The sequence below is a fragment of the Procambarus clarkii genome, chromosome 13 (genome assembly GCF_040958095.1).
Source record: "Procambarus clarkii isolate CNS0578487 chromosome 13, FALCON_Pclarkii_2.0, whole genome shotgun sequence".
NCBI lineage: Eukaryota > Metazoa > Arthropoda > Malacostraca > Decapoda > Cambaridae > Procambarus > Procambarus clarkii.
The window spans coordinates 32491656-32512800 of NC_091162.1; the positions used below are offsets into that span (position 1 = coordinate 32491656).

The window sequence follows — 21145 nt, forward strand, 5'->3', positions numbered from 1 at the left end:
TCGCACAAGGATGCGTTAGACCGGCACCAAATAAAAAACTAGGTCGATTACACTCGTCGTGTCAACAATACAATGGTCTTACCACGATGATGCCGTTCTCCCAAATAGGCTATGTGGCTATTACAGAAAACGAAAATTTAATGGCAAACATGTTTATAGTATCCCCAAGTCGATCGGATAAGAATTGGATTTTATAGAAATATTTTTTCAAATGCCGCTTGAGGTGCATTCAAGGAAAAAAAAAATGTCATGCTCAAGCGACATATTTGTGCTAAAGTGCGAAAGTGCTAAATTGTGCGCAATCTAAAGGCGCTCATTTTGAAACCACTACCAGATCGATCGGATAAAATTTAAATTTTTAACAAATATTTTAATAAGCGACTCCGGACTTCGTCGCTAGAGAAGATGACGAGTCACAATAATGTGGCTAAAGTAAGTTGACCAGACCACACACTAGAAGGTGAAGGGACGACAACGTTTCGGTCTGTCCTGGACCATTCTCAAGTCGATCGACTTGAGAATGGTCCAGGACGGACCGAAATGTCATCGTTCCTTTCCTTCTAGTGTGTGGTCTTGTCAGCTAGAGTAGAATCAAGAGAAAAATGAACGACGACGTACATTGTAGCTAGAGCACGAAAGTGTTAAGTACTGGTGGTGGAGCACCTGGTTACCTGGTTTTCCTTCCTCCTTTCCGCAAACGAGGGAGAAGATGGGGCAAACTAGCTCACTCTATTTTCGCCAATTTTAAATCCTTTGTTTACAGTGTTGGGGTGAGTTTTCTTTTCTGTTTTGAGGCTGTGGTCTGATTTTCTAACCAAGCAGTATTCTGTTTTGTTTCACTGACTTTATGGGTACCTTCCCTTAGTAGTGGCTGACAATAATAAATTTGCACAAGTTTTCCTAGAGCCACTGCTCCCTGCATCTCTCTGAGGGTGGGCCAGGTTCGGGCTCATGGTCCCCAATAAGCCAATAAGAATTTCACAACTGATGGCACCCTGTAGTTTGGCACTATGTCATTATCATGGGTTCAGGGAGCCACTGGAGCTCGCCCAGAAATTGGCGTTTCATTACATTCAACTTTTTTTCTGTGGGGAGCCCCTACGGCTCCCTGGAGCTTATCGGGCTAATGTATGTTATGTTAGACCGGGACATTAGCTAAGGAGTTCAGACCTACCAGGGACCAGCGCCAGAACCTGGCCCCTTCAGAGAGGTTTCAGGGAGCAATGGCCCTGGAAAACCCCATATGGTTGGGGGTTTTCCTTATCTGCCATCGACCGGGGTTAGGCACCCAGAAAGGTAGGCGTAACAAAACAAACCCCACATGGTAAGAAACTACAACAAAAACCGAACAGAGAGGTAGAAAACTCCCTACAATCCCAAGGAAACAAGCAAACAAGCAAACATCACACTTTACTGCCGCGCCGATCGTCCGCGCAGCCCTCCCCACCCCGGGAGGGGGAGGGGGGAGCCCCGGACCTACCGCGCCGGCTGCCAAGCTCCAGTTCGTTCGCTAATGTCAACCGGGATTGACGCTTCTCTGGCCTCAGTTTCCTAGGCGGTGTTTGCCTTGTGTGGCGTTCACTGCCGTGTGTTGTGGTGTGCGGTGGCCAGGAGTACTTCATCAGTGCCGGGGCTGCATGTGCTTAGTGGCTGACTTCCCTAAGCGCCCTGTGAGTACTGCCCTTGCGTACAGGGTTATCTTCCCTGGGGCGTTCGGGAACCATTCCCGTAGAGGTTCTTGCTGCTCGGCATTTGCCTCGCCCTTGGGGCCAGCTGGGGCTTGGGGCCCTTGTTTGGCCCTGGGTAGGGATTGGTATTGTGCTGGTTAGGGCGTCAAGGTGTTGCGCAGCCTGCCACCTAAGCGGCGGCCGGTTTCTGTTGCCTCTGGAGACGGTGTACTTTTGCGGGGTTTTTCTTTTTTTTCATTTTCTTGCCTGGTGGGGGTCTGCCTAAGGTGGTTATAGTTCCACTGGTAGTGTTTGGCGGCCCTCTGCTAGGCCCCCGTGCTTGTACACGTCTCAGGGGTTTTCAGTGCTATAATCTACCCTCTTGTTATGTTTGGGTTTCTTAACCGGTTAGCAACACCTTGCCCGGGCTTCCCGTAGTTGTTACCCTACGGGCCCTGGAAACCCCTGTCTGGGCTCGGGGGACCATTGAATGTGTCTTCCGGGTTCCAACCCGTCTTGTACGGGATCGTTGGTTGCTGTTCCCTTGTCTCCGGGTGACAGTCGCCATTTTTACCTCCGTCATGCTGCCTGTTGGGTCACTGACACCTTGACCCGGAGTCTTGCGAGTGATTCTCTGCTTGTTCTCCAGTACTCTCCTGATGTTATTACTGTTCAGAGTACAGGCGGCATCCGTGTTGCAAGCTAGGTTAGGTTGCTGCAACATGCTAGGTTGGTTTCCCACTCGAATGCCCCGTGGCCGCCCCGTTTGGTTAGGTGCTGCTCGCCCCTTTCTCTCCATGTTCCCGGCTCCGGACCGTCTGCGGGTTTGGGTCGGGGCGGGGTTCAGTTGCGGCAGAGACTCGGGCGGTTTTCGGGGGATGCCCCGTTCGGGTTGGGGACGGAGGTTTGAGCCTGTGCCTCCTGCCAAGGCTTCTGGGTCTTACCAGCGGCCCTTTCTTGTTGCCTTTCCCATGGGCTCTTGCTTTTCTTTAAGGGCGGAGGGCTTGGAGGACGGCTCTGCCCCGGGGCCTCTGTTGTTGGTTCCCGGGGCTGTGGGGGTTGCCTGCTAGCAGTTCTGGGGCGGTTTTGCCCCTTCAGGGGTTTTTCTGCTGTTGGGCGTCGTTTTTCGCCCTTCCAGTCTGCTAGCTTCCCACATTTGCTGGCGTGTTTTTGTGTATTAAGCGTCAGTCACAGCCCCTGCTGGCGGCCATTTTCGTCTGCCGGTTTCCGGCGTGGCCACCAGGGCGGCGTTGCGGTTTGTTTACATGCGTCTGGGTGTGCGAGCGAGCGTCTCTGGTGAGTTTTCAAAAATTTGCAGGGTTTTTGTTCTCCTGTTGTCGTTTCTTTGTTTTTCTGGTGTTTTCTTGCCGTTGCCTGTTCCTCTGGGAACGTTTGGGTGTTGATTTTGGGTCTGAGCCTCTGGGTTTAGGCTCAGTGCCCCTGGCTGGTATGCTTGCTCCCACACCTTGCCCCTCGGTTTTCGGTCTGTTGGGACCGTTTTCCCAGGGCGTTCTGCTGGGGTCTGTGCTTTGCCTTTTAGTGGTGTTCTCCGCCGGCAAATGTGGTGGTTTGGGCTCCCCCTGGTTCGATTCTGGGTTCCTTTGGGTTCCTTGGTTTCGTTCTGGAGGTTTCTTCCTCTTGGGCCCCCTTTGTGGGTTCAGGGGACTTTGTTTCCTCGTTGTGCCCCGGTTCTGCCTTTTGGGGTTCCGGGGTCTTCCTGGCTTGCAGGCTGAGCTTTTTGGGTCTTGGCACATGTTGTGGTTGTGCTGGGACTTTGTGGTTTTGCTGTCGAGGTGGGCCTTTTGATGCAGTTTTGTGCCTTCTTTGCCTGGCCGGCGTAGTGCTCTCTGCCACTAGTCGGCGGCTTGTGCTTTTACAATATATGTCTTCACCTAGTTGTGCTTGTGGGGGTTGAGCTCTGGCTCCTTGGTCCTGCCTCTCAACCGTCCATCAACAGGTGTTGATACCTGGTTGGTTGATACCTGGTTGATGTGGTGTATCGGTTCCTGTGCCTCTTGGGCTCTGTCATGTCTACATGTGACATTGTATGGGGGTCAGCCTCGTTACTTGTGTGAGGAGTCGCCACATTACTTCCTAGTGCTTTCCCGTTCCCATTCTGACACTAAAAAAAAAAAAAAAAAAAATTAATTCTATCTGTGGCTCTTTTGGGTACTCAGTTTCACCTGTGTCCCCTAGTGCATGTGCCCCTTGTGTTACATAGCCTGTCCTTATCAACCCTGTCGATTCCCTTTGGTATCTTGAATGTGGTGATCAGGTCTCCCCTCACTTCATCTTCCAGCGAAGTGTGGTTTCATTCCCGTAGTCTCTCCTCGTGACTTCGGTAGTGTACTTTTTCTTTCTGAAGGGGTTCTGTTCCCTTCTCTGTTGACTGGGCGCTGGGGGAGCAGCTTGCTCTGTTGCCTCTCGCTTGTCCCGCTGTTGGTGGGCGCTTTGGGTTGTCTTCGGCCTCTGCTGGCGTCGGAGGATGGCTTCTCCCCCTTGGGGGGGGTTCAGAGCTGGCGGGGTGGGCTTCTTCCCCTGCGCTTCGTCATTTCCTCTTCGTGGGTGCGTGGGGCGTGGTCGATCCGCCCCATCCTTCTGGGCTTCCCGTCTGCTCTTTGCAGTCGTGAGCTTTTCCAGTCTGCAGTTCTTCTGGACTACTTCAGTCTGCGCCCTGGATCCTCTGCCCTCCTCGGAGGACTGTTGTCTTCTGTTCGGATTATGTTAGGGCCGGGTGCATGGATGGTGGACCTGGACCTCCAGGTCACTTCTTGGCACGTTCCTCTCCAGTTTTTCTGGGGCTAGCACGGTTGGTAATTACCTATGTGTACTTACCTAAGTGTAGTTACAGGATGAGAGCTACTCTCGTGTGTCCCGTCTTCTCAGCACTCTGTCATATAATGCTTTGATTATAATTGTCATATTGTCATATAATGATTGTCATATGTCATAATATGTCTTAATATGATTGTCATATAATGCTTTGGTGGTGGGGCTTCAGGTTTGCTGTTTTTATTGCCTTCCCTATTTTGTAAAGGGCACTTTGTATACTCTTTGCATCTTTACCGGATCTTAGTGCCCTGTCTGCATCTGAGATTCGGTGTCTGGCCTACCTCGACGACTGGCTGGAGTGGGCTTCCAGTCAGTCCGCTTGTCTGCTCGCCAGGGGATGGTTCTTTCCAGATCGCTGGGTTTGGTTTCCTGGTGATCTGGAGGTTTTTACCTTCTGTTTCCGGTCCCGGGTTCGGACCTGGGCCTTGTTTCAGGCTCTTGGGCCCCTCATTGTCCTTCCCTCCAGAAGTGTTACTGCGGCTGTGGTCCCGCCTTTGGCTGTTCAGGAGGGGGGTCCCGGGTGCTCAGCGGTTGCTTGGGCGGTTTGTGCGGGTGTTTGCACTTCGGCGTGCTTGTCTGCCCGCGGAGTCGGGTTTGGCTCCGGCGTCGGTTGGTTCCTACGGAGACTTCCCTTCCGCCTCTTGCATTCCTTGGGTTCCTCTGGGGATCTGGTGTTGGTGCTGCGTCACCAGCTTCCTCTTTGGGGTTTTCGGGGTTCCGTGCCTTGGCACCTCCCCGAGCCTTCGCTCGATGTGTTCACGGACGGGTCGTCTCTCGGCTGGGGCTTTGTGACCAGTGCTCACCAGGTCGGCCGAGGTTGATGGTGTCTGTCTGTCCGTCGGGCTCACAGCCCGGTTCAGGTGTTCATGGCTGTCTGGTTTGCGCTTCAGAGGGTTTGGGTCACTTGGTACTCTACCATTCAGCTCTGTTTGGACTGTTCTCTGGTGGTTCTTGCCGGAACCACAGGGGGTTTGGTTAACCGTGTGGTTCGTGTCCGGGGTGTGTCCTGTGTCCTGGTGGACAGCTGTCTCGGTTCATTCCTCTTCGTGGGTTGGCCAGTCGTCGCCGATTCGTTTTGTTGGCTCTGTTGGGCTTATGGACTCCTGGCCATGGACGTCTTCGGGTCGGCGTGGTCTAGGCGTCGCCCGTTTTGTGGCGCCCTTCCCACCTGCGAGGACTTCACGGTGGAGGCTTTCGGCAGGCCTGGTCGAGGTGGGGGGTACCTGTACCTCTTCTCCCGGTCCAACTGTTGCTTCGGGTTCTGGCTCGGTTGCAGCCCATTCCCACGAGAACAGTCCTTATGGTTCCATGGTGGCCGGCCCGGCCTTCTTTTCAGACGCTGCTTGATAGGTGTCCGTACCCGGGGCGTTTTTCCTGAGGCTTCGCCTCTTTCAGCAGGCCGAATCGGTCCTGTCCGTGACTGGTTCGGCCTTCTCTTTGGCTCTTCGCGTCTGGTATTTTGACGCAGGTATCACCATCTCTATGGTGTTCAGGTGGCTTTGTTGACGGTGTCCCACCTGCGAGCTTCGTCTTGGAGACAGTATGACGTTTATTACGTTTTCTCGCGTTTTGTTTACCCTCCGGCCTGCTCATGAGTCGCCTGAGCCATCCTAGTCCTTGTTCAGGGTGCCTTCTTATCTTCCCCTCAGTTTGTGGTAGCCCCTTCAGTTTCAGTTTCCTCCTCTTTGGTACTGGTGGTAGCTTTATTGGTGTGCAGCCTTTCTCTGTCCTGGCGACGGTCGAGACGGCTGCTTTCCGGAGGGGTTCTTGGGGTATTGGTACTTGTTTGGTTTGGCCGGGGGGTGCGTCCTGTGTTGTCCGGTTGTCCTTTTTGCTGTTGCCGGCGTACCGTGCCTGGGGATGCGCTGTGGTTGATCCGGTTCCTTCGTTCCCTGTTTTCAGGGCTCGGGTCTCCCAGGTCGTCCGCAGTGTTTTCCTTCTTCCTGCGGTCTGTCTTTGCGCCCGTGCTGTTCAGACGTTTGCAGCATTTGCTGCTGTGTTGGTGACGTCTCGGGCTCGTTTCGGGCGCAGGGATTTGTGGGTCGCACAGGTTTTTGGCCGCCCATCCATATGTGCATCTGTTCTTGGGCGTTCTTGTTGCCTTGGGTCGCAGGTTTGCGACCGGTTGTCTTGGCTTTGCGTTGCAGAGTTTGTGGTGCCCGCCACCCGGGTTAGCCCTTTCTTTTCCTTCTCTTTGGGTATGAAGCTCCAGGGAGCCGTAGGGGCTCCCCACAGAAAACCAGCGTTGAATGTAATGAAACGCCATTTTCTGGGTGAGCCCCGGAGGCTCCCTGGAAACCCTCCCTCCCACCGGTCGGCGGTTTTTTCGCGTTGGTTGAAGCTTAGCTTCCGAACTGGAGCTTGGCAGCCGGTGCGGTAGGTCCGGGGCTCCCCCCTCCCCCTCCCGGGGTGGGGAGGGCTGCGCGGACGATCGGCGCGGCAGTAAAGTGTGATGTTTGCTTGTTTGCTTGTTTCCTTGGGATTGTAGGGAGTTTTCTACCTCTCTGTTCGGTTTTTGTTGTAGTTTCTTACCATGTGGGGTTTGTTTTGTTACGCCTACCTTTCTGGGTGCCTAACCCCGGTCGATGGCAGATAAGGAAAACCCCCAACCATTTGGGGTTTTCCAGGGCCATTGCTCCCTGAAACCTCTCTGAAGGGGCCAGGTTCTGGCGCTGGTCCCTGGTAGGTCTGAACTCCTTAGCTAATGTCCCGGTCTAACATAACATACATTAGCCCGATAAGCTCCAGGGAGCCTCCGGGGCTCACCCAGAAAATGGCGTTTCATTACATTCAACGCTGGTTTTTTTTCTCTCTCATCCCAAGTATTTAATCAATTACTTCTAGCATTTCATTATGATAGCCTAATTTTGTCCACATCAATAAAATTTTCCACTAGTTTAACATAAATATTTTTCAAAATAAACTGATGAGTTGATTATCATGACTTTTACTATGATGAAAGTTCTTGTTGTATGATTTACTCTATAATACTGTTACTTGTATAGCCCTGAAATTGTGTGAGTAACATTTTTCAGGAGAATGGAGATGCCAGTGGTCGGACATTGAAAAGAGAGAATCCACACAAATACCTGCTGTATAAGCCCACGTTCTCTCAGTTGATGGTATTCCTGGCATCAGGCTTCAAGGAGCTACCAGCTAATGGAGCCATGTTGCTGTACATCTCGGCTGATGGGGCATTCACCAACTCAAAACATCCTCAGGACCGTGAGTTAATGATTAGGTTTTGCCAACATAATTCATGGTGTAAAAACTTAAGTATATTACCGTCTAGAGCTCAGCAGATTCAGACTTGCACCAGTGTGCTGTAAATGTTATTACAGTGTTACCTTCACTTGCACTCTCATTGGAGAGAGAATAAATATTTTATACTCATTTTTGCCAAGTACGGTATATTTTTTCTGTGAGTGATCTGTCGGTGGCTTCCTGTCTGTCTGTCCTTGTTTTTTTTTTTTGTTTTTTTTTGAGATATATACAAGAGTTGTTACATTCTTGTACAGCCACTAGTACGCGTAGCGTTTCGGGCAAGTCCTTAATCCTATGGTCCCTGGAATACGATCCCCTGCCGCGAAGAATCGTTTTTTCATCCAAGTACACATTTTACTGTTGCGTTAAACAGAGGCTACAGTTAAGGAATTGCGCCCATTAAATCCTCCCCGGCCAGGATACGAACCCATGACATAGCGCTCGCGGAACGCCAGGCGAGTGTCTTACCACTACACCACGGAGACTGTTAACGCCACCCAATTGAAATCATACCAGTCCCTTTGGGTTTTAAATATCCTAACCAGAGAATCAAAACCTGGTCCCCTTACAGTGGTGCATGGGATGGAGGATTCAAGCTCACACTATCTGAAGAAATAGCTACCAGAAAGGTTGAATGAACCAAAAACAAAGAACAGCAAGGTAAAATAAAGTAAAAAAAAATATAAAAATTGGACCCCAAAATAAAATAGTATAGGGTAAGATTAAAAAATACAGAGAATACACAATCAGAGAACACTGTATAAACATCAGAGGTCCGCGGTTGTTCAACGTCCTCCCAGCAAGCATAAGAAATATTGCCGGAACAACCGTGGACATTTTCAAGAGGAAACTAGATTTATTACTCCAAGGAGTGCCGGACCGACAGGGCTGTGGTGGGTATGTGGGCCTGCGGGCTGCTCCAAGCAACAGCCTGGTGGACCAAACTCTCACAGGTCGAGCCTGGCCTCGGGCCGGGCTTGGGGAGTAGAAGAACTCCCAGAACCCCATCAACCAGGTATCAACCAGGTAACCAGAATGGGTAATCCAGTAGGCAACCTGTCCTATTTACCTAAATTTACCTGGCAACCAAGGCAGGTGGCTACCCTGAGCTGCAGGCCACTAACCAATCACAGGTCTGGCCAGTCAGTCTTAATCGTAAATCCTGTGGACATTGTCCTGCAGGGGCCATGCTGCTTGTGTATTGGTTTCACTTGTATATATCAGGATTTAATGTTCTACTGGATTTAACAGGCAATTTTGAGAAATATTTAGATCCTCATTTACCAATCTGAGTTTGGATCCTCATTAACCTTCAACCAAGGTTGGTTGAATTTACCAACCTTGCCAATAGGAAAACAAGCAGTTGTTATTGAATATATTGTGGCACAACTTGGCCCCATGCTATCTTCTTATCTTCTTGAGATAGTTTCGGGGCTTAGCGTCCCCGCGGCCCGGTCCTCGACCAGGCCTCCTTTTTTGTTACATACCCCCAGGAAGCAACCCGTAGCAGCTGTCTAACTCCCAGGTACTATTTATTGCTAGGTGAACAGGAGCATCAGGGTGAAACTCTGCCCATTTTTGTTTCCGCCTCCACCGGGGATCGAACCCAGAACCTCAGGACTACAAATTCGAAGCGCTGTCCACTCAGCTGTCAGGCGCCCTTGTTTTGCTAGGCCACTGTTTTCCACACTGTTTCCCTGAAGTGACTACGGAAAGTACCAGTGTTTCCCTGCAATGACTGGGACGTACCAGTGTTACCTTGCAATGACTGGGACGTATCAGTGTTTCTCTGCAATGACTGGGAAGTACCAGTGTTTCCCTGCAATGACTGGGACGTATCAGTGTTTCCCTGCAATGACTGGGAAGTACCAGTGTTTCCCTGCAATGACTGGGACGTATCAGTGTTTCCCTGCAATGACTGGGACGTATCAGTGTTTCCCTGCAATGACTGGGAAGTACCAGTGTTTCCCTGCAATGACTGGGAAGTACCAGTGTTTCCCTGCAATGACTGGGAAGTACCAGTGTTTCCCTGCAATGACTGGGACGTACCAGTGTTACCCTGCAATGACTGGGAAGTATCAGTGTTTCCCTGCAATGACTGGGAAGTATCAGTGTTTCCCTGCAATGACTGGGAAGTATCAGTGTTTCCCTGCAATGACTGGGAAGTATCAGTGTTTCCCTGCAATGACTGGGAAGTATCAGTGTTTCCCTGCAATGACTGGGACGTACCAGTGTTTCCCTGCAATGACTGGGAAGTATCAGTGTTTCCCTGCAATGACTGGGAAGTACCAGTGTTTCCCTGCAATGACTGGGAAGTACCAGTGTTTCCCTGCAATGACTGGGACGTATCAGTGTTACCCTGCAATGACTGGGAAGTACCAGTGTTTCCCTGCAATGACTGGGAAGTACCAGTGTTACCCTGCAATGACTGGGACGTATCAGTGTTACCCTGCAATGACTGGGAAGTATCAGTGTTTCCCTGGAGTGCCTGTAGGAAGTACCAATGTTTCCCTGGAGTGCTTGTGGGTAGTACCAATGTTTCCCTGGAGTGCTTGTGGGAAGTACCAGTGTTTCCCTGGAGTGCTTGTGGGAAGTACCAGTGTTTCCCTGGAGTGCTTGTGGGAAGTACCAGTGTTTCCCTGGAGTGCTTGTGGGAAGTACCAATGTTTCCCTGGAGTGCTTGTGGAAAGTACCAATGTTTCCCTGGAGTGCTTGTGGGAAGTACCAATGTTTCCCTGGAGTGCTTGTGGGAAGTACCAGTGTTTCCCTGGAGTGCTTGTGGGAAGTACCAATGTTTCCCTGGAGTGCTTGTGGGAAGTACCAGTGTTTCCCTGGAGTGCTTGTGGGAAGTACCAGTGTTTCCCTGGAGTGCTTGTGGGAAGTACCAATGTTTCCCTGGAGTGCTTGTGGGAAGTACCAGTGTTTCCCTGGAGTGCTTGTGGGAAGTACCAATGTTTCCCTGGAGTGCTTGTGGGAAGTACCAATGTTTCCCTGGAGTGCTTGTGGGAAGTACCAGTGTTTCCCTGGAGTGCTTGTGGGAAGTACCAGTGTTTCCCTGGAGTGCTTGTGGGAAGTACCAATGTTTCCCTGGAGTGCTTGTGGGAAGTACCAATGTTTCCCTGGAGTGCTTGTGGGAAGTACCAGTGTTTCCCTGGAGTGCTTGTGGGAAGTACCAGTGTTTCCCTGGAGTGCTTGTGGGAAGTACCAATGTTTCCCTGGAGTGCTTGTGGGAAGTACTAATGTTTCCCTGGAGTGCTTGTGGGAAGTACCAATGTTTCCCTGGAGTGCTTGTGGGAAGTACCAGTGTTTCCCTGGAGTGCTTGTGGGAAGTACCAATGTTTCCCTGGAGTGCTTGCGGGAAGTACTAATGTTTCCCTGGAGTGCTTGTGGGAAGTACCAATGTTTCCCTGGAGTGCTTGTGGGAAGTACTAATGTTTCCCTGGAGTGCTTGTGGGAAGTACTAATGTTTCCCTGGAGTGCTTGTGGGAAGTACCAATGTTTCCCTGGAGTGCTTGCGGGAAGTACTAATGTTTCCCTGGAGTGCTTGTGGGAAGTACCAATGTTTCCCTGGAGTGCTTGTGGGAAGTACCAATGTTTCCCTGGAGTGCTTGCGGGAAGTACTAATGTTTCCCTGGAGTGCTTGTGGGAAGTACCAATGTTTCCCTGGAGTGCTTGTGGGAAGTACCAATGTTTCCCTGGAGTGCTTGTGGGAAGTACCAATGTTATTATATATCTTGGCATGGGTCCCAAGAAAGCCAGTGGTAAGGTTCAACCTTAAAAAAATAGTTGAGTAGAGGCAGTAGAAGATGTCCCTTCCTCATTAAGAAAATGTGTGAAGTATGGGAAGAACTGCAAAGTTTTGTTGAAAAAAACTCGCCCAGATAAAGCTGTAGCAGGCCGTTACATTGACCTTTTAAATGACAATGTGATGTCTTACTACATACATGTGTTGCAAAGAAGGGAAAAACAATCTTCAATGGATCATTTCGTTGTGAGAAAATCAAGCAGTGAGTCACAACCAGGACCTAGTGGTATGCAGGCAAAACGTGCCAGAGTGCACTCCAGAAAAATCTTTACTGCATGATGTTATAATGGAAGGGGACTTCCCTTCCAAACAGTAACACCTCTTCTCCTCCCCCCTCCTCACTATCTTCCATACGCCAACAGGAGTCATTAGCAAGGGTAAGTAATAACTTGAACATACTTTTGTAATATAGATTTGGATGAATTAGGTATAAAATTTAGTTTGAAGTGAAGTTTTTGGGTAGTCAGGAACGGATTAACTACTTACTGCGCCAACCAAGTATTCTCGGTCGGCGGGAAACTGTGCCAACCAAGAAAACTCTTTTTTTTTTTTTTTTTTCTGTACTCATTTTAAATGTGTGCGAGGTTGGTTGTGTACGAAATGTACTCTTAGGACTTCCAGTGAGAGGCAGCCATCTTGGAAAAAATTTCCAGAATGCCCTAGGGCTGCTGGCTGGGTTAGTACTGAGTGAGGAACCATGGGTGGCGTATGCACCTCTGGCTCCCAAACACCTGTCCAACGCGGTGTTGAAAGATAACGCTCTGTTGGTGAAATTCAAACTTTATTGTTTGAAGAACATAAGGGTCATAATATTGACAAGGCATAATCAGACATGTGAGCCCCTGGTTGATACCTGGTTGATGGGGTTCTGGGAGTTCTTCTACTCCCCAAGCCCGGCCTGAGGCCAGGCTTGACTTGTGAGAGTTTGGTCCACTAGGCTGTTGCTTGGAGCGACCCACAGGCCCACATACCCACCACAGCCCGGTTGGTCTGGCACTCCTTGGAGGAATAAATCTAGTTTCCTCTTGAAAATGTCCACGGTTGTTCCGGCAATATTTCTTATGCTTGCTGGGAGGACGTTGAACAACCGCGGACCTCTGATGTTTATACAGTGTTCTCTGATTGTGCCTATGGCACCTCTGCTCTTCACTGGTTCAATTCTACATTTTCTTCCATATCGTTCACTCCAGTACGTTGTTATTTTACTGTGTAGATTTGGTACTTGGCCCTCCAGTATCTTCCAGGTGTATATTATTTGATATCTCTCTCGTCTTCTTTCTAGTGAGTACATTTGGAGGGCTTTGAGACGATCCCAATAATTTAGGTGCTTTATTGCGTCTATGCGTGCCGTATATGTTCTCTGTATTCCCTCTATTTCAGCAATCTCTCCTGCTCTGAAGGGGGAAGTGAGTACTGAGCAGTACTCAAGACGGGACAACACAAGTGACTTGAAAAGTACAACCATTGTGATGGGATCCCTGGATTTGAAAGTTCTCGTAATCCATCCTATCATTTTTCTGGCTGTCGCAATATTTGCTTGGTTATGCTCCTTAAATGTTATGTCGTCAGACATTATTATTCCCAAATCCTTTACATGCTGTTTTCCTAATATGGGTACATTTGATTGTGTTTTGTACTCTGTATTATGTTTAAGGTCCTCATTTTTACCGTACCTGAGTACCTGGAATTTATCTCTGTTAAACATCATGTTATTTTCTGATGCCCAGTCGAAAATTTTTTTAATATCAGCTTGAAGTTTTTCAATGTCTTCAGCCGAGGTAATTTTCATACTGATTTTTGTGTTATCTGCAAAGGATGATACGAAGCTGTGACTTGTATTTTTGTCTATATCTGATATGAGAATAAGGAAGAGCAGCGGTGCAAGGACTGTACCCTGAGGTACAGAGCTTTTAACTGCACTTGGACTAGATTTTATATGGTTGACCGTTACTTGCTGAGTCCTGTTTGACAGAAAACCGAGTATCCAGCGTCCTACTTTACCGGTTATTCCCATTGACTTCATTTTGTGTGCTATCACGCCATGGTCACATTTATCGAAAGCCTTTTTGAAGTCCGTGTATATCACATCAGCATTCTGGTTTTTTTCTAATGCCTCAGTGACTTTGTCGTAGTGCTCAAGTAGCTGTGAGAGGCACGATCTTCCCGCTTGAAATCCATGTTGGCCTGGGTTGTGAAGGTCATTGGTCTCCATGAAATTGGTGACCTGACTCCTAATCACTCTCTTAAATACTTTTATGATGTGCGATGTTAGTGCAACTGGTCTATAAGTGCAAGGCAGCACAATCCAGGTAAAACAGAAGGTCCCCCAGCCTAAGGCCAATACAGAGGAGTCAAAGACTCACAAATAGACCTAAGTGGGCTCTGCACCCCAGTCATATGGTCTCTCGGGGACAAACTCTGGAACACACCAAAATAGATACATCAGTGACAGTGCTAGGAGGGCTCCCTGGAGACAAAAATAAAAAAATACATGCAGCTCAGAACACAACAAAGCCATGCCTATGCAACAAACCAGGTGGAATACACACACATGAAGCAAACTAAAATATAAAGCAGAGTACAAAGCAAATGGTTCCCACAGAAACAAGTCCAAGGATGGCCAGCAATTAAATTGAAGCAGAGGATCTTGCCATGTTTGAAAGACCGGAATCACTACTGTACACAGGGCACCAGTGGAAGAACTGGGTAAGAAGGGTGGCTGTTTACGGAAGCCTGGCTATTTAGTGGTGGCATTCAGTATCGAGTTAAGCATTAATTTTGAATGTTTCTCTCTTTCCGTGTGAATCATTTGCAGACTTGTTTGGCAGTATCAAAGCTTTGATATTTTATAGCCCAACAAATGTCTGTAAAGTTTCACCAACTTCCTGGATGCTTTCCCAGTGTGGTGGCAAATTATCACTTGCTCTATGCAAGTGATAATTGAGGGGGGGCACAGGTTTTAGCACTAGTTCCTGTTAGGCTAAACTGAACTCTCACATCTGATGTGATCCATTTATATTATCTCAGTGAGAGAGCTTCAGGGAGCCAATGGGAGTTCCATCAAAAATCCAAATTTTTACCAATACAGTATATTAATGATCAACCTAAATGGGTCTGAATTATATTGCACTGATTTTCCAAGTCACAGTGTATATACAGTTCAGTACTTATATTCTTAAGTGTAATGTTTTAATTATTGATGTAATGTGTCTTGCTCCATAATACAGTACTTTCATCTCTTAACATATTCCAAATGCTGCAGCTGGCTATGATTATGGAGGCGTGGTAACGAACAGTAAAAGAGATCCTGAGCACACTAATAAACGTGCATTACAGCTCAAGGATATGCATTGCTTCTACCCTGGGGACCTATATGCATTCACTCGCAAGCCTCTCTTCATTGTGGTGGACTCGGATAACTCGCCAGTGTTTGCAAACATGCCTCATTATTTTGGGCAGCCACTAGTTGTTCTCATGTCTCCACAGGATACCCCACCACAGTTCCATGGTGAGCACATCTGAATTTCCACATTTTCTCCTTGAGGTTCTTTCTGATAATTTACAGATTTAGATTACTGTAGTTTTATATGTCGTAAGGCTGTTTTTAACAATTATTTATACGTTTGTTATTCTTTGATATTCTTTAAATTACATTATTGATGTAAATATTTTCCATTTCATTAACACCCATCACTACTACATTCTTCGTATGCCTTTATTGTAAGTAATCATTCACTTGGTTATAAGCCTTAATAAATTGATTATAGGAGCTATCTTAAAACTGTGTGGGGTAATTAATAACACAACTGAAGACATTTTTTAAATTATATAGACTAACACATTTCAGTCATTACATCATCAGTAAACCATAATAATGAATTATTAAGGCTTATAACCCTTAAACCGCACCAGTCACTTGAAAACGATTGGCCTAGATATCTAGCTCTAATCACTTGAGGATGTTGAAAAGTTATTGTTAATTTGGATAAATGACAAATAGCTAGCGGATGATAGCGTTCCAGAGGCCATCATTTGTGGAAAAGCAGCTAGGCATGATGTTCATTAAAGAAAACAATAGCCTAGCTTTACCACAAATGATGGCCTCTGAAACGCTATCATCCGCTACCTGTTTGTCATTTATCCAAATTAACAATAACTTTTCAACATCCTCAAGTGATTAGAGCATCTAGGCCAATCGCTTTCAAGTGTCTGGTGTGGTTTAAGGGTTATGATGATCTTAAATGATCATGATGGTCTTAAAGAAAACCCATGAAATGAGTGATGCAGATATGAAAGCGTTTAAGGCGAGCAAGGAATGGTTTAAGAAATTTAGAAAAAGAAGTGTTATTCATCATGTTGTGAGGTATGGGGAGGCTGCCAGCTCAGATAAATAGTAAAATACTAGAATGGATAAAACAATGATTAAAACAAAGAAAATAAATAAGGAATCTGACGGGAGAAATGTAGTGAGTGGAGTACCACAGAACACCAGGTCCATTTTGGGGCTAACCCTTTTTTGTCATATAACCATACAGTAAAACGCCATTTTCTGGGGGAGACCCGGAGGCTCCCCGGAGCTATCCTGGCTGATATGTACTTATTTAGCTTTCTGGCATCGGTCAAAGTGCATGGAGTTCTTGCCTACCAAGGACCACAGCTAGAACCTGGCCCCCCTCAGAGAGGCACGAGGAGCAATGGCCTATACAAACCCCCGTGTGATTGCAAGCATTCTATGTCTTCCATCGACTGGGTCTATCACCCAGGAAGATAGGCGCCCCAAAACAAACCCCTATTCTGGTTAAAATATTTCTATCGAAATAGCCAACTCAAAACTCGAAAGAAAACGAGTGGGCAGAAACTCCCCAAATGAAAACTAGCAAAATACAGGGAAACACCGCCGACCGGAGGGAGGGAGGGAGGGATGCTGGGGAGCCTCCGGGTCTCACCCAGAAAATGGTGTTTCATTATATTCAACGTTGGTTTTCTGGGGAAGCCTTGTTGGCTCTCCAGAGCTACCTCACCAAAGATAAAGAAAAGAGGGAAGGACCTGGGAAGTGAGTGGATGCCATGCATCCTAACTCAAAAATGAGACAACTAGCAAACCCGGGGCAACTATTGCCCCGTCAATGGGACAGACCTCGTAAAGGCTGATGCACCGTACAAGAACCTAAGCAGCACACAGGGCAATACCCACATACCCACGCCAATCAGAAAAAGACAGAACTGAAGGCTGCGCATGCCCCAAATCTGGCACCACTGGCCCATGATGACAGGAAGAACCCCAAACCCTGGTATGACCCATTTGGGTCATAGCAGGGTTCCACGGCCTCCCCACGAGCCCCCTGGAGGACCAACAAGTTCGACATAGGTCGGCAACTAGCCGAAGCCGCCTGCAGAGACTGCACAACGGCAGACTCTGCAACAGCAACGGACAAAACGGAAAAGACAACTTAAGAGCCAAGGCCCAAGCGAAACCCAAGGAAGAAGCAAGCATCGCCTGCCGACACGCGAGGGGAGAAGGGAAAGCTGGGAAACTGCATCCCACAGGAGTAACGCGAACAGCTTCAACAATACAGACGACGCACGCACAGCTGAAGGCAACGCACCAGACCCAGAGGCGGCCCCAAGCACCACCACATCCAACTCTAGCCAATCTGAGGACAGCTTGAGGAGGGAGATGAAACACTGGGCTAAAGTCATTAAGCCACGTGAATGCAAGTCCTCCATGACCAAGGCAGTCGAAAGGGAAGGAACCTGCACATGAAGCTGCATCACACCAACAACCTGCAGAAGGGCAGAGGCGAACAAACTTGCATTGAGATGCTCAAAATCGGCCCCCCAGGGAAAACCTGCAACACCATCTTGAGCCTCTCTCCACTCAAGCGCGCGGGACCAACAGAACGGGTGCCAAGCCTCCAACGAGAAGAGCCGGCAGTCTGCAAACCGGGACGACTCTGGAACATCACAATGAACCCAGTATGGACACAAAGATCCTTATACGAAGGAACGTGGATCCATCACGAAGGTATAATCCGGGTTGTGCAGAAGGTTAGCCGCAAGGGCTTCCCGCACCACATGAGAATGGACACAGGAACCCGAAAACCTCCGGAAGATGGGACCGAGAAACCCACGGGATCACGGAACCGAACCTGGGGAGGGGAAGACGCCAATTCCAATTTGTATGAGGAGGGAGCAAAGGAGAACCCCTCTCCACATAACACCAAGCTCCGCCCCGAGGGTACAAAAACCCAAGTGGGGTCTAACAGGGCCCAAGGCCCCCAAGTCAACCCATCCCACACCCCAGGAACCTCACTCCGAGGACCTGGAGCTGAGCCTTGGCCCCCAAAGCCCCGGCCTCACAAGAAAAAGCCAGGGCAGCTGAAAAAAACACTAATTAAGGGGGCCCACTGGTCAGACCCATACGTATCGGCAGGAGGAAAAGGCTCAAATGCCTCCGCCGCTACCCCCGGAAGGGGACACCCCCCAAAACTGCCCAAATCTCAACACCAACAAGACCCTGCGCCACCTCCGAACCCGCAGAAGGGTCAGAGCCAGGAATGGGGGGGGGGGAGGGGGCCGGACACACAACAGGAGGAGGAAGGAAGGGCAGAAGGTACCAAAGGCGAAGCGACTTCCACCCCCAAGGATGGGTCCCTAAAGCCAAAACGTGGCAGTCTCAGGGCATCTGGAGAAGCACCCAACCCATTGTGTTGCAGCAACCAGAACCTAGCATAAAATGTAGCTGCAGCCTGCTCCCTCAGAGCATGATCAGTAACGAGGGTGAACTGGAGCACGCATCAACAACAACGTCGCACGACTCCGGGTCTAAAGAACCACCGACCCTATAGGTAGCATGGTGGAGGCACAACCAGTGAATGCCATCCTGAGACAAGGGGACAGAGCAACCATCAAACTTGCACGAAGGGAGGGGGGGGGGGATGACTCAAGGGGGTCCACATCCATCAGACCACAGAGCCCTTGCGTGGTTTCCCAGGGCTCTTAGCTTTGGTAACACACTAAGGGAAGCCCAGGCAGGGTACTGCAAACTGGCGCCCAAAACTACCAAGCAAACTTCTAAAGCATAGCCCCCCAGGATGTGTCCACTCTTGGGGCCAAGCAGGGGGGTTATCACCAAAATACCTATATATAAGAGATGGACCCTAAAAGAAATGGGGCAACCAACCAAAGGCAGACCCCCACCTGGCAGGAAAACAAAAACAAAACAAAAACCCACAAAGTTTCAAATACTGGTTATATGACAAAGAGTGCTGAGGAGACAGGACACCACGAGCGTAGCTCTCATCCTGTAACTCTACTTAGGTAATTACAAGAGGACAATGTACCCAGGCAGAACAGAGTCGGCTGGTGAAAGCTAGCTATGCAGTACCCTGCGCCCCTACCAGTGACGAGAACTACCTCCTACCCAGAGGCAAACAAGGGCAACAAGACCCCGGCTGACTCTAAGGACGGCCAAGTACCGAGCAGTAAAAGACACAGCAGAGGTAGATCCCAAGGTGACTTGTGGAAAGTGGCACCAAGCCCCAAGAGCAGTACTTACTGGGCACCTTACTGGGTGCCATTAAGTGAGTACTCGCCATTAGGTGAGTACCTAGGGAAGGAAACCCTTAGGCGCATGCAGCCCGAGTACTGTAGAAGATTACTCCTGGCTCACACACCACATGTAGAGACTGACCACGCCCCAAGACACAGTAACTGAAATAAAACCGGAACCAGTGGATATCCGGAACCAGTGGGAGCCGGTCGGCCGAGCGGACAGCACGCTGGACTTGTGATCCTGTGGTCCTGGGTTCGATCCCAGGCGCCGGCAAGAAACACTGGGCAGAGTTTCTTTCACCCTATGCCCCTGTTACCTAGCAGTAAAATAGGTACCTGGGTGTTAGTCAGCTGTCACGGGCTGCTTCCTGGGGGTGGAGGCCTGGTCGAGGATCGGGCCGCGGGGACACTAAAGCCCCGAAATCATCTCAAGATAACCTCAAGAAGATATCAAGCAGGTATCAAGCACCTGACCAGCCAGTATCACTTCAGACAAGAACTACCGTTAGATCGCCGGTGCGGGGGGTCTGGGGCTCCCCCTTTCTCCTTTTGGAGAGGGGGGGGGGGTTGCATAGACGGCGGTGCGGCGACGTGATGATGTCATGCCAGTTTGCTAGTTTTCACTTGGGGGGGTTTTGTCCACTCGTTTGGCTTTCGGTAGCAATATTTTCAACAGAATAGGGGTTTGTTTTCAGGTGCTTATCTTACTGGGTGCCAGACCTGGTCGATGGCAGACACAGAATGCTTCCAACCACACAGGGGTTTCTATAGGCCATTACTCCTCGTGCCTCTCTGAGGGGGGGGGGGGCAGGTTCTGGCTCGTGGTCCCTGGTAGGCAAGAACTCTATGCTCTTCGACTGATGCCAGAAAGCTAATAGTTACATATCAGCCTGGATAGCTCCGGGGAGCCGGCAGGGCTCCCCCTAGAAACATCAATAACATAGATGATAATATTACAACCCACATCATCAAACTGGCAGATGACACTTAAGATTTATGGTAAAGTAGGAAGTGAAAATGATATTGAGACCTTACAAAGAGATCTACATGAACTCTACAATTGGTCAGAAGATTGGTAAATGCTTTTTAATATTGATAAATGCAAGACCTTGCATGTGGGGCATAACAATCCATGTCACAACTACCAAATTAATAGCATTACCTTGCAGCAGATTGATGAAGAAAAGGACCTAGGAGCCAGAATCTATCATTCACTGAAAGTTGCACAAGTGGGAAAGGCATTAAAAAAAACTATCCAAATCCTAGGAATAATTAAGTGTACCTTTACCTTTAAGGAGAAGGTACAGGTAGTCATTCAACTGTACAAGTCTCTAGTGTGCCACCTGGATTATTACATCCAGGCATGGAAACCTCATATTCAAAAAGACACAGCTTCATTGGAGAGAGCTCTACACCGATAACAAAATAATTGCGGAACTAAGTCGACTCATACCAGGACAAATAGAGGGCCATAGAGGTAACAACACTGCAAACCAGACATGATTGGGCTGATCTCATTGAAACATTCATAATACACTGTACTGAACAATTTGGAGGATGTTGATCCAGACATCATCATCATAAGGTCAGATGTAATGCAGACAGTGGGTAACAGTTTCAGGCTCAACAAGCCACAATGTAGGACTGAAAACAGGAGATGCTTTTCTGAGGGAAGCCCTGTTGGCTCCCTGAAGCTATCCAGACTGGTATGTGCTATATTAGTAAAGTAAAGTAAAGTAATAAAGTAAATTTTATTCAGGAAAGTACATACATAGTTGATTTACAAACATAATGTTGGATTTATTGATAGAGCTAGTACATACAATACCTAAAGCCACTAGTACGCATAGCATTTCGGGCAAGGTGAGTTGGGAAAGAAACACTTAGACTAAATCTTAATAGTAATTGAGCTTAAAGTATAAATTGCATTAAAAAAAAGATAAAAAAGGGGGGGGAACATGGTAGAAAATAGCCAATATACAAGTTGGTCAACAAACAGCATTGTTTAAAAATAGTAAGACAT

The 21145-nt window shown here is 48.5% G+C and overlaps 1 protein-coding gene across 1 annotated transcript in view; it reads left to right on the forward strand.

The window, feature by feature from the left end:
* Positions 1–405: 405 nt before the first annotated feature.
* Positions 406–21145, forward strand: part of LOC138364448 (protein SCAI-like) — a 104577-nt gene continuing 83837 nt past the window's right edge. The window contains exons 1-3 of the mRNA XM_069324083.1: positions 406–432; positions 7535–7724; positions 14831–15076. Coding sequence (XP_069180184.1) covers positions 406–432; positions 7535–7724; positions 14831–15076 — 463 coding nt within the window. The remainder of the gene's footprint in view (positions 433–7534; positions 7725–14830; positions 15077–21145) is intronic.